This window comes from Brachypodium distachyon, chromosome 1 (genome assembly GCF_000005505.3).
Source record: "Brachypodium distachyon strain Bd21 chromosome 1, Brachypodium_distachyon_v3.0, whole genome shotgun sequence".
Taxonomy (NCBI): Eukaryota; Viridiplantae; Streptophyta; class Magnoliopsida; order Poales; family Poaceae; genus Brachypodium; species Brachypodium distachyon.
The window spans coordinates 14893636-14907699 of NC_016131.3; the positions used below are offsets into that span (position 1 = coordinate 14893636).

The following is a 14064-nucleotide window of genomic DNA, read 5'->3' on the forward strand; positions in this document are numbered from 1 at the left end:
TACCAACAACTTTCCCTCCATACAAGCAACTTCCACTCATGTACCGGCAACTTCCACTCGCATACTAGTAACTTTCAGTTTTGGATTTGCAATGTTGGCTCTAAATCATATTAGCAATTAATTTTGCCTCACATACTCATGTTGGCTCTAACTTTCAGTTTTGAAAATCTTGTCGCGAGAGATCCAACGGTGAAAACGGTTCGTAATTCCAATGTCTGGTTCAAAAGTTATTGTGTTTTGAAATATTTAAGAAACAAAATTAAGTGTACTTCACACATTAGTGGAGGTAGCACAGAGAAAATTCACGTGCATGCATGTGGGGCACGACGTGTATCCATTTACTGCGCGATGACCATGGTTAATTTTCACTGCACATGGACCACCGTGGGTGCACGTGTTGAGTGCGTAGTTTGTTTTCTTTTTCGGGTGTGCGCTCGTGAGATGCTAAAAGTGCAGCTGCACTGGTTAGCCTTTAGATATATAAAACATCACTTTTCTAACATATGTGATTTTTGTGAGTATTTTTTTTAAAAAAATTGATAGAATTTTCTTCACCTAATTGTTTCTCTTTATTTCGTTGGAGATTTTCCGTAATGCTAGAGTTGTTAATTGAAGATCCTCGCGGCACGTGTGTGTGTGGGTCCAATGCTGCGAAACTACTCACTCCCTTATCCGTCCGTTCCATTGAAAGAGTGCAAAGGAGCTGAAAATCTCGTTCAAAGGGGGGCTGCAGAAATGGCGCCGGCTGCCGTCGCCGTCGCCGGGGCGTTCCCCTTCCGCCTCTTCAGCGCGGAGGCGGCCCGCCGGAACGCGAAGAGCGCGCGGGGCAGGCGGGGCGCCGCCAGGCCCGCGAAGCCGTCGCCCCCTCCTCCCGCCTTGTCGTCGTCCTCCGCCGTCGTCATCGGCCGCGGCGCGACCACCTTCACCCGCCTCCCTCTCCGCGACGCCGCTCCAGAGTCCGCGGAGGTCACGCTCGAGCGGTTCCCCACCGCGCAGGGGGACCCCGGGCGCAGAGCAGCTCCCGCGGTGCCGCGCGGCGGGAGCCTCCCGCGGTTGGGCGTGGAGGAGGCCGAGGATGATAATGATGAAGAGGCAGTGTTCGGTAGTCCTGCGGGTAGCTCCGTTCACCGTATGCCTCTGCGAGACTCGCCGGGCGGTGGCGAGCGCCCCATTGGACGATTCGATGCGCGCGCGGCTAGGAAGGGCCTTAACGGCCGCGCCAGCTCGCGGCAAATCGTCGAACACCTTGAGGACGGCGACGAAGAGGAGGAGGAGGAGGAGTTCGTCGTCACCCGCCTGGAGATTTTCGAGGGGCACAAGGGCAGGAATGCTCGGGCTATCCCGTCCGAGGAGCTCGACGATGATGATGGCGCCGTGGTGTTCGACCCGGACTTCGGCGTCGACAGCGACGATGACGAGGAGGAGGAATTCGGCACGGCACCGATCGAGGGGACTCCGCGAGGTGACGCGAACGCACGCGCGGAGCTCGATGAGCTGGACTTCGATGGGGAGGACGATGGTGAAGCGGAGGTTGTGGTGTTTTACCCAGATGGCGACGATGATGGGGAGGATGAGGAGGAGGGCGTGTTTGAGGCCAACTTCGCCGACGACGAGGAGGAGGAAGCGGAAGGGGAGGTGAAGGAGAAAGGGGTGCCTGCCGTGATGCGGTGCTTCGACACGGCAAGGATATACACCAGGGCCGGCGACGGCGGCAACGGCGTGGTGGCATTCCGGCGAGAGAAGTACGTGCCGCACGGTGGTCCATCGGGCGGCGACGGTGGCCGCGGAGGCAACGTGTATGTGGAGGTGGACGGAGACATGAACTCACTGCTGCCGTTCCGCAAGTCAGTACACTTCCGCGCCGGCCGTGGCGCGCATGGTCAGGGGTCGCAGATGGCTGGGGCCAAGGGCGAGGACGTCGTGGTGAAGGTGCCGCCGGGGACTGTGGTCCGGTCCGCGGCTGGTGATATAGAGCTGCTCGAGCTGATGAAGCCTGGGCAGCGGGCGCTGCTGCTCCCTGGCGGGCGTGGTGGCCGTGGCAATGCGGCGTTCAAGACCGGGACAAACAAGGTGCCCAGGATTGCAGAAAAGGGGGAGAAAGGTCCAGAAATGTATGTTCTCTCTTCTGTGAATGCTTTTTAATTATGGATGGATGCAATTTTCACAAACCATTAGTTAGTTAATTCTTACAATTGCTAAACCAAGTATTTCCTGTGGAGAGCCTAGATTAGGAATAAAAGATCGTTGTTAGTGAACTCTATGCCGATGATGAATCCACAGGGCTGTTTCGTTAGTTTTGCTAGTCAATACTCACGATTGCTTTTAGAAGATAGTGTAGCTAATTGCCAATTATCATTAAGCTATATATAATGAGTTCATTATCTCCAAAGTGCCCACCATGCCTGATGCATATTATCAGCACTCAGCAGTTTCAATTGCCAATATCCACCAGGACATAGATAATTAGCACTGAGATCTGGGATGGCATAACACTGTAGTTTCCTTTGCATACCTTTCACTACTGATGAGCAACTGGCCCGGCCACCCAGGTGTATCCAAAGCACGACGTTCATCAATTGCCATTCATACGGTCTTCTTTTTTGATACTGTTGTAGAATCCACTCATATGATAGCTGATGACTTAAATATAATATTACGTGAAAGAACCAGAAATCGGGCAGAGAGTTAATGTGGAATCAATTTCTATGCATAATGTATCTATTAGCTGTGATGTTGCAAATTGGTAGATATCTGAACTGCATGGATGGACTGCTATGTGATGGCCTCAGTGTTGAAATACTGTGTGTTTTCATCTGATGGATGATAGCAAAACTCCTTTTACTTACAAATTTCTTAATTTGAAGTGAAATGAAACTCTGCATTGAGATGAAGATCATTGAAGTGAACAACTTCAACTTTAGTAATTGTGCTGAAACAAACTTAGCTCCAGACTTAAGTCCAGCTTTGCACAAATGGGCTATTCTGCGCAAACCTGCTAAAAATAAGTGCTGGAACGGTACATCAGAACCATGGAAAGGAAGCGTGGGGAACTCCTCCAGATGGCCTGATATTGAAGCCGGTGTCAGGTGTTTGGTCACTGGAGGACCTACGACAGCAGCTTTGGCTCACCAACTGGTCCAATCCAGCACATGGTGCCTGATCTTATCTTAGTTTTAGCTATTGCTCTGTATGGGATGTCTCAACTTAGGTTTCTTTTTTATCATATGTTTAGCTGCTGTTGGACTTTTGAGACCACTGCAACTTCGAGTCTCTGACAACATGCTCTTCATGTGCTAGTTTTTGTCATAACCACCTAGTTGGGTTTGTGGTGATAGAACGTACCTCCACTTTTGCTAACATTACATCATTTCTGGGATGGTTGGCAGGTGGTTAGATTTGGAGCTAAAGTTGGTTGCTGATGTGGGAATTGTAGGAGCTCCAAATGCAGGAAAGAGCACTCTTTTGAGTGTTATTAGCGCCGCTAAGCCAACTATAGCCAACTATCCTTTTACAACATTACTACCAAACCTTGGTGTAGTCTCATTAGATTTTGATGCTACAATGGTAGTTGCAGACCTTCCTGGCTTGCTGGAAGGTGCTCATCGTGGATATGGTTTGGGCCATGAGTTTTTAAGGCATAGTGAAAGATGCTCAGTCTTGGTATGTTTCTTTTTCCCCTCCCTCCCTTACTGATATATATTTGAGTCGACATGCCTTATGTTATTGTTGTAAAATACCTCTGATGCTAAGGTTTTCTTATCTTCAAATTTATAATAGTGGAAACCTATGCATGACTTGCTGAGTATTGTTTATGTGTTTGTAATCTCAGGTACATGTTGTTGATGGTTCAGGACAACAACCAGAATATGAGTATGAAGCTGTTCGTTTGGAACTGGAGTTATTTAGTCCATCTTTGGTTGACAAACCTTATATAGTGGTGTACAATAAGATGGACCTCCCAGAGGCATCTGACAGATGGAATATGTTCCAAGAAAAGCTACAGGCTCAAGGTATTGAGCCTTATTGCATTAGTGCGATGAACAGGCAAGGAACGCAGGATGTTGTTTATGCTGCCTACAAGGTTCTACAGAAAGAGAAACAAAGGGCGAAAGAAGCCCAAGGTGCTTACATTCCCTATTTTTGGTGTTTGTCAAATTATATTAGTAGCTAATAGCCGTTAGTCAAGTCTGCAAATGTTTTTTAAATCTTTCTAGTGATTTGCAATATTCAACTGAGTGCATATGTGTTACCTAGCCATTGTTTACATAGTAGCTTAGTTTCCTTTTCAGATATTTCTCTTGACACTGCATGTTTCTGCAGAGTGGAATAACACTGAAAATTTGAATCATGTGGCTGATGCAATAAAGAAGGAAAGGAGTGCTGCCATGAATGACTTTGAGATTTCTCATGACAAGAGCACGAATACATGGACTGTTGTTGGAGCCGGAATTGAACGTTTTGTTCAGATGACTAATTGGGAGTAAGTAGTTTATGTTTCAGTGCTTTTCTGTTATTTTTAGCAAGCTCCACTTGGATGAGTTCTTTTTTAAGATTGCATTGTTGGGTGGTTATCTGCACTGATTCTTCTTAGCATAATAATTACACAGTTTGCTGTAACAAAATTCTAGGTTTCCATACTTTGATGTTTAAAGACATTAGTCAGCTACTCTGCACAGTTCCATATGATACGTGTGTCGTCTTATATGTTATATTTGAAGATAAGGCTCTTAATAACAGCACAATAGAAAGATGGCATTTCCTGACAAAGTAAAATTTGTGATATCTTTTGGTGAATTGATACCTTTAACCTTTTTAATGCATTGTTACTGGATAATCTAATTTAACAAGATATGAATATCCACGAGCTTTTGTCTGATATCCTTGGAACCTTGTTCTTTCAAGCTTGTGCTGAACTGTTCATCTATGTAACAAAACTCAGTTTTCATGGACTGGTTTGATCTGTAGAATCTCACATTGATAGACTTCCTTTATACTGTTCTGATAAAAGTACTTGTCATATCTTTTGGTGTATTGGTACCTTAAACCTTTTTAACGTATTATTACAGTATAGCCTAGTTTACAAATAATTTCCACAAACTTTTGTATGATATACCTTTGCAACCTTAGCTGTTTCAAGCTTGTTCTGAACTGTTCATCTATTTCAACACACTTACTGGACAGTGCTGTTCGCAGTGTTCCTGTTTGGACAGTAGAATTTCATATTGATAGACATGCTTCTAGCTTTAAATATATCCTTACGGATTTGCAAAAACTTTGCAACTAATATATCCTTTTTTTTTACGGGACTAATATATCCTTATGATGTAGCTATACAGAATCCTTAAAAAGATTCCAACATGTTTTGGAGGCATGTGGTGTCAACAAAACTCTTGTCAAGCTTGGAGTTAAGGAGGGAGACACGGTGGTCATCGGTGAGGTATGTGTGCCTAACTTCGGCCTTATAGAGAACACTACGAGTTCCCGAACTTCAGATAAAACCTAAATGGACATTTATCAGCTTTAACAAGATACTGTTACCCGCAGATGGAAATGTTTTGGAACGAAGAGCCCCAAAGGACCAGCCCATCAAAGACGGCGAGGGATGACGATGCTGTCAGATGGCCCAAGTTCAGTTAGAACAAACAAATTAATCAACAGTCCTCCACAGCAGGCAGAGGTTAGTTTGGATGGAAATTTTGCACAAGCTCACAACTGTGTATATACTGCACAAGGACAGTATGTAACAAACTGAACATTGCGATGATGAACTGTTGCACACAGGACTACACATTCAGTGCCAAGAAGGCGTTCGGCTCGCCTTTAGAACAGCATGAACACTAGGTTCCTCCGGTGGATCGCACTGCCATCTCTCAGCCGCATGAGTCGCACACAGCTGGGTTTCTTCAGCCCATGGGCACCCGAAGATAGAGCTGCAAAAGGAAAGAACCAGTCAGACAGAGCCAGGCAAGTGAACATATCTACTCAGGGCCGTTCTGGATATTAGGATATGTACTATATAGTTGTGCAGAGAGCTCTGGATTGGGTAGCAACAAATTTTGTTGTTGTGTTGCTCCATTTCAATATATTGTATAAGTGCAACATTGGGCAATCCCACGGCAATGTAGTTTCTAGGACTCTGGCTTCAGTCTTCACCTAAAAATTTAGCAGCATAAAAGCACGAGACTACTTAACTTCTACAGAGAATCCGAATAATGATCAGCGACGTGTTGCTGACTTGGAGGTTTATTCTGTTGTGGGATTTTTAAACTGTTAGCCCTCAAACCAAAGTAAGAATAGAGTGATTAGTACATTTCCGTACCATTTTTTTTAACCAATACACATATGCAAATGCAAGCAAGCTACAGAGGAAAGGAAGAAATGTAACCAAAGCTACAGAGGAAAGGAAGAAAGGATATATAATCCCTGCAGCTGCATAGTACTACTCCATAGAAGCGGATAAACATTTTTTGGGACCTTGGCCCGATTGATGGATCTGACCCTGATATACGTCCCTGACGACTCAGACCAAAGGAAAAGGCTGTTGCCTGCTTGACACTTGGCCGTCAACACCTATGCCTTTCCGTTGAACTGTCTTGCCTGAGTACGTAGTGTCCTCTGTCCTCTGTCTCCACCCGGTACGACTCGCCATGTTCCTTCTCTTGTCTGAACCCAACACAAGTTCCAACTCAAACTGAAAACTGAAGCTTTCCCAGGATCAACAACAGTGTAGCGTACCTGCGTGTACTTCGAGTCTTGGACTATTCTCTGGCGCATCTCGACCAGTTTTCAGGTTAATTTTAAGGGATTTTAACTCCACACTGTAATTAAATTATTAACTACCTTGGGAGAGGTTGTAGATAATTAGAGAGGTAAATAATGGAACACATGCCATGCATGCATATGGAAACGTAGTACTACAAAGGAGCTAGATAGCTAGCTAGCTAGGGGCTAGGGCACACAAGCCACACTCTTCTTCTTCTTCCTCGCTCGATCTACTTCCGCTGCTAAGTAACGTACTATGATCAAACTCGATCTTCCCGAAACAAACAGCTCTCTAATTAAGTACCTAATGCTATCAACGATCGATGGATCGTCATTAAGCTCTAGCGGCAGAGGTCTCATCGCCACTGAGATGATGATCAGCAACAACAATGCTGAAGACCCGAGATGGACATTGCATTGCGTTGTGTTTCAGTGGGAGAGGAAGCTGAAGGGCGAGTATCCGGCGTCGGAGCCCTGCGAGGAGGAGGCGGCGACCATGCCGTCCCCACCGCCGCCGCCGCTTCCGTAAGCCGCGGCGGCGTCGGAGCCCCAGAAGCCGGCGACCATCTGCGCCAGGTCGTCCACGTCCTCCCGCCCCATCATGCCGTACCCGTACGCGTCGGCGTCCGACACCGAGTACCGCCGCGTCGTGTCTTCCACCCGGGACGACGCCGGCCGCAGGCAGCTCTCCGGCACCACGCTGCTCAGGTACCCGGAGTTGTCGTCCAAGGCGGACCCGGAGAAGCAGAAGAAGTCCTCGTCTTCGCGCTGCACGTGCCCCCTACTGCCGCCTCCGCTGCCGCTGCCGTTCCGGACGACGTCCACCATCATCGGCATCGGCATCGGCATTGAGCACTCGCTGCCGCCAGAAGCATACGACGAGCCAGAGCCACTGCCAATGTGGTGCGGCGCGTGGCCGTGGCCGGGCAGCATGTACTGCTGCATGACAGGGGCGGCGTTATTGGCCATCGTCGTCCCCGGCGCCGGCGAGTGGAAGGGGGCGAGGAAGGGAGGGTAGTTGCTGTAGCAGGAGGCAGGGGCGGCGTAGACGAAGTTGGTGCGCGCCTGGGCGCCCTTCATGGAGAGCGCGGCGCGGTCGTAGGCCAGGGCGGCCTCCTGGGCCGTGTCGAAGGTGCCGAGCCAGTGCCGCTCCTTGGTCGTCGGGTCGCGGATCTCCGCCGCGTACCGGCCCCAGGGACGTCGCCGCACGCCCAGGAAACGCCCAGGCTCCTGCGTCCGCCGCCGGCTCCCACGGCCGCCTGCCGGCGGTCGCTCGCTCGGCGATGAAGGCGGCGACGGGTTCGGCTGGTGGCCGCTGGACGCCGCGATCGGCTTCGGCTCCGAGAACGCCATCAGCTGCGCCGCCGGCTGGCTGCCGCGAGTGCTCATGCCACAAGTTATTGAAGTCTAGCTTGCTATTACACTTCTAGCTTAGCTTAGTATACACTACCCAGACAGACAATATATATCTTGCTTGTGCAGTTGTGCTATGAGGTGTATATAGGCTTAGCTTGAGAGAGGCTTTGAGGTGGTTTATCTGTTGCTGTGAGGTTCTTGCTAGAGTGTAGTGCTCAGCTTGGTGGGGAGGCAGGGTGGTATTTAAATGGGGAGCTTGGAAGCAGGGAGGAGCTAAGCTACAAGGGGGCACTGTGGATGAGAATGCAGAGGTGTATGCAGTAGGGAGGGGGTGACATGCATGCACTACACTTCACTTGTTTAATTAATTCTACCTAGGAGGAAAAAAGGAGGGTGGGAAGATCTCACAATGCATATGTTAGTATGTATGTATATATATCTATGCATCCTTGGTTTTTCAAGTGTGTGTGTTTGTTTGTGTTTGGATCTATGTGTTCTAACCTTATAGGAACCATGCATGGAAATGTATGAGGGGAGAATATATGTTGTGTAAGTCTGATGCATATCTGTGTATGTGTGTTGCTGGAAAAGAAATACTTGCATTGGAATGTTCTAACCTTAGTTTTTTTTTTCATTCATACACACTTGAAAAATGCATACTCCAAACCATGCAGGTTATACTATATAGTATATCATCCTAAATGGGACATCATTCTAGTCCAACAGCAGTGACACTCATTTTAATTGGTCCTACATATGTGTGCATATGCAGGCAGTGTGATGATTCCCTACTGATGGTGTAAATATATATAATCCTGCCACTATTGAGAAAAGGAGAGAAAGCACATGAACATATATACCTACCTATGCATCAACACTTTTCAACAATTGTAATCTATTTCTGTTGAACGAGACAAATTGCAATCTATGCTCAAGATACTACTACTAGAATAGGCATTATGATACATGCCAAAATGCTACACAATAATGTACCCTTTTTTTTTACCGCATGACCATATATATGGCTCTGCTTTCTTGTGTATTCAACCTGACCAAACTGAAATGAACATCAAGAAATGTATCTATCGGTGTATATATATATATTGATAAATTAATTATTACCTCAAAAATACATTAATTAAAGGTACACAAAGGTTATAGGCGAGAGAAGGAAAAAAAACAGGAATTTTGACTGGAGTTTGATCGACCACTTTAATTCTAAATTTTTTGAATGGAGGGATCGAGTGCCTATTAATTTTTGGCTCCTCCCTCTTGCATATGTAAGAAACTTTCAAATGGAGTGGTTAGCTAGCTTGCCCTCAAAACAAGATAAAAACAACAGTGTGAAATGTGTAGAAGGCACTCTTTCTTATGCCACTTCCCCTGTTAATTATGCTTCTTTGTTTCCATGCATGCAACCTTGAGTGACTCTCACATGAGGTGAGGGCCCTCCTTTGACTCCTTTTTCCTAGTGAAGCTTTGCTTTGCCTGCATGAGCTAGACAAATGTTTGGACAAGGATCATTATCCCTCTCAAACCCATTGGATGTATGCCCATTCTTTATTGCTAATGGACATTCTACAGATTAGTGCGCATGTGCGTGCCTGTGGCCAGGTTCAAATCAGAACAAATCGAAAGGAGTGTCGATATTAAATCAGGAAACAAGAGAACTATCCCTTTCATGTCTCTCTAGAGCCATTTTCTAGAGCCTAATCCATGGCTTTCTGGGGTCAAAAAGGAAGAGGGGGGGAGAGAGAATTAAACATGAAAGGAACGTCGAGGTAATGCATCCAATGTAGCAATTAAAATCGATCGCGACCGACTGTTAAGTGTGTGCCATGTGAGGCTGATGCAAAAAGAACAGCTGATGTGGATCGTCGCAACTTTTTACCCACCTAATTTTTCCTCGAGAAAACAAAACTTCAATATCTCTTGGCAAGACTTTTGAGACCAATATATAACATCGTGTTATTTACAGTTTGCACGAAAAAATAATTGTAGTGATCGATATTCATTAATCATAACACATACAAATTAAGAAGCGAGTTGATCGTTAAAAAAATTGCTCTTTAAATTTTCTGCTTGGTTGGAAGCATCTTGAAAAAGGGTGTTCTTGCATTGGAGTGTACAAAGTATTGACTTCTTACCCCCTCGTGAGAACAATGGGGAACTTGGATTCTTATGAAAAGCTGCATCTGGTGGTGCAATTCTTGCATCTAAGGCCATAGCTTGTACAATTGAAGCTATACATGTGTGTAGAGGTAGAGTAGTGCATGCATGCCATGAGAGATCTTATCTGGTGACTTTGACTTCCACTACTACACCCCATCCCCACCTTCTTCTCTTGTTAGTACATGTTAATTTGGCATATGTTGTTGGTTTTGTGAAATGCAAAAGGATGGGGTCAGGGTCAGGTTCAAGCTGGTCAAGAGCCAGCTAGACAACACATCTGAAAAGGTGTGAGGGAGGAGGAGAAGGTGGTGCATGTTCAACTGGAGAAAGGAAAAGGAGTTGGGAGAACACAGCACAATCTAAGGGCAAGGAGGCTCCACACACCTGCAAATTATATATGCATGTGCATGACAAGATTGTACTAGAAATGTGTAAGTTAGTTAATCTGCACAGAGAGACCAGAACTGGAGTGTACTAATTATGATGAAACCAGCACAGCACACAAGACAGTGAGACACATGTTCTTGTCCATTTCATAGGGCCACCCGGGTTTTGGGGTGCCCTTTTCACTACTTTGACTTTAGACCTCCTTATAGAACAACAAGTGCTGTGCAAAAGAGACACACACAAAATAAATCAAGTTTATGCATGGAGAGAGAAACATTGGGAGAGAGAGGGAGGAAGAATTGTCGAAGCTTGCAAGACAAGTTCACTAATTATTAACCATAATTAAGAAAAGGTAGAGAAAGACCACTTGTGGCATGCACATTTGTCTCACCAAATTGTGGTTTGAATAAAGGGATAGGCCAGAGAGACAGGAGTTTAATAGTGGACTGAAGCTCCCAGGACTAGCCTGCTTTAATCATTTGGTTGAAATATTTTGAACGGCGATTTGAGTTGTAGGTTTTTTACAAATTTGCATACTGGCAGTTCCAAAGCCATTATCTGGAAGGAGGTAGTTCCAAACTTCGAGCTTACAATTAATCACTCACCCCATCCAAAAATACAAGGCTAAATTCTAAATATGAATTTCCAAATATACAAGGCACTTTGTTTATTTCTGTCTTCCGCATCCCTAGCACAAAAAACTCCTCGCAGTTTGTACATTACTTGACGATTGATGTGCATTGGTATACAAAAATAACTTAATTACTCCTCAATCGTCACAAGAGAAATTCCCGTGCGCGATTTTGTTGAATAAACCAAAAATAAATAAACAAAGAAAAACATAACTACCAAGCGCTACTCACAAGGATTTGTCTTTGGTTCTTGTGATCCTACAAATTGGCCTTATGCTTTTAGATGGAGGAGTACATACTGGAGTACAGGACAACTTAATTTGCGAACATCCTTCCAGTTGTACCACCGAACCATAACTCTTTGAGTACTAGCTTGTTTTTGACCAGCAATTGCATTAGTAACACTAGCAAAAAGCCCCGTGCGTTGCTACGGAAGAAAAGAAATTAAAAAACATGCTAGCTTAAGTTTTCAAAAGTGGTGTCTTTTGCACGTAGCTACGTATTGAGAGCAACTCTAACAGTTACCGAAATTTCTGATCAAAAAAACGTTAATTCAGTCGAAAACGCCTTTTCCGATATAATTTCATATTTTATAATTTTTAGCCCATATGAAAATTATGTTAGCCCCGACGAGATGCTACTCTCCCTTCGCTCCATCACGCATCTCTGCGATGCCATGCCACATATATTGGGTCTGTTTCAACCATGATCTTTAAGAAAAATCAAGGATCCAGCACATCATCGATTAGTCATATGATCAAGTCCAATCGGATCAAAAAATAGATCCAAGAAAATGGTAAAACTAAAATCATATACGGAGGGGAATTAAATCAATGGAATTTTCAGAGCAGATCCATGTCCTAATTAAATTTAGAAAGCATGGACTGCATGTACCATCAATTAGGCCAAGATTTCCGCAAAAATAAAGAAAAAAATATAGAAAAGCGTCGGTAGTAGCAGCGCCAGAACGCCCGCTCGGGAGCAGCTGTTGCGGCGGCGTCTCTGGAGGAAGGCGCTTGCGCTACCGCCATGCCCATCTCCGCCACCGCGCATCAGATCCGCAGCTGCGGCGCGCCGACGACCAGCTAAGGAGGTGCCTGACCGACCTGCCGAGGAGCGGGCGCCGCGGAGGATCTTGACAACGCAGGCCAGACGGAGGCCAGACGAAGGAGCGGCACTGTTGTCTTCTCCACGCGGATCCTCGTCACTGGGATCTGGCCGTCAACGGGACCCAGGCGCTCCGGAACTGGCAGCGTGTCGTCCTACGCCTCCACCTAGTCGTCGAACGCCACCCGGCCTCTCCCGATCTTCTGCAGCACTGCCGTCGCGCCTCCGTCTTCAGACTGCAGCGCCGTCGTCGAGCTCCACCTACCTCGCTCGCGGCTCGCCCCGCCTCTGCCAGAACACACCGTCGATCTCCTCCACAGACTACAGCCAGCCGTCCAGATAGATGAAGAGGGAAGGGGGCAGGGGCTCGGCGTCCTTGGTCCAGATCGGGAGCACCGGAGGAGCGAAGAGGGCAGGGGGCGTTGGGCCGCCAGATGCCCAGATCGAGTCTCATTGGGACTCGGGAGGAGGAGACGGGGCAGGGGATGAGGAGACGGGAGTGGTCGCGCGGGCCAGATCGGTAGTAGAGAGACCGAAGAAGGATTGGAGAGAGGGCGGCGCGGCGGGGATAGGTGCGAGAGGGAGAGGGGACAGGGGTCGGGCCGCGTGCCCGCGTGAGAGGGTCATGCAGAAAGTATCGAGGACATACGGATGTACGGCGGTGGTTAGAATCAATCGGATAACAAAACGCTTCGGGATTAAAAGTGGTGACAGCGGTGGCAAATTCATAATTTTGATGAAGTGACGTACGGCTGCGACCGTAACATCACCACCAACTCCAATTTAATATATTGGTATAGATATAGTTTGCATGCCATGAAAAATAGACCATTAAATTTGTATCCGGAAAAGGTATTTGATGATATACTCTATCATTACCGTAATTGATGGTCAAAATTCAGTTTCGAAATGCGTGCACACCCACTATTTAGGGGGAGGTGGGCAAAGGAAAATCGAATACGATTAATATAGTACACTTAACAACATGAGAGAGGGACCATATAAGGAAACCTTTTGAGTTCAAACTCAAAGCCCTCAATTAGGACAGGGCTTAGAACTGGTCAAAGAAACGTTGCTGTTTTTGAGCGACTTAATTAAGCAAAGCGAGACCATGCAAGTACCAAGAGGCCGGGGTGTACTGACTGTACACGCTTAACTTGCACACTAACATCACGCGCGCGCGATTACACGCGGATGATTGGCAGAGGGGTGATCTGATTTCCTTGTGCATGGCCCTTAATTAATTTTCGGACCACCCTGATCGAATCCGTAAATGCAGGTCACGCAAAGCATATATACGTACCGTGCACATGATTGATGCAGCATATATTTACACATGCACGTGCAGACATCCTTGAGCCGCTAGCGGTGCCGATTGCCGCGCTCCCCAGTACCTACCTCGGCATGCCGCTTTCCCTCGGGCCGCCTAAGAGGGCGGAGCTGCAGCCGCTCCTGGACAAGATCGGCAAGAGGCTGGCCTTCTGGAAGCATGGCCTGCTCTCAGCGGCGGGGCGCCTGGTGCTCCTGCGTTCCGTACTCTCGGCCATGCCAATTTACACCATGACCACGCTTCAACTCCCGGCATGGTTCATTAAGGATTGCGATCGTCTCCGCTGTGGCTGGATGTGGGCAGCGAAGGACTCTGCCA

General features: G+C 46.8%; 2 protein-coding genes across 2 annotated transcripts; one reads left to right on the forward strand and one right to left on the reverse strand.

The window, feature by feature from the left end:
- The first annotated feature begins 702 nt into the window (after positions 1-702).
- Positions 703-6234, forward strand: LOC100845057 (probable GTP-binding protein OBGC1, chloroplastic). Its single transcript, XM_003562450.4, has 7 exons — positions 703-2111; positions 3387-3660; positions 3830-4121; positions 4321-4480; positions 5329-5437; positions 5545-5677; positions 5782-6234. Exons 1-6 carry the CDS (start codon positions 736-738, stop codon positions 5635-5637), a joined length of 2304 nt encoding a protein of 767 aa, XP_003562498.1. The 5' UTR covers positions 703-735; the 3' UTR covers positions 5638-5677; positions 5782-6234.
- Positions 6235-6824: 590 nt separating this feature from the next.
- LOC100846351 (ethylene-responsive transcription factor FZP) lies at positions 6825-8673 on the reverse strand. The gene has a single exon (XM_003559789.3). It carries the CDS (start codon positions 8149-8151, stop codon positions 7192-7194), a length of 960 nt encoding a protein of 319 aa, XP_003559837.3. The 5' UTR covers positions 8152-8673; the 3' UTR covers positions 6825-7191.
- Positions 8674-14064: the final 5391 nt, after the last annotated feature.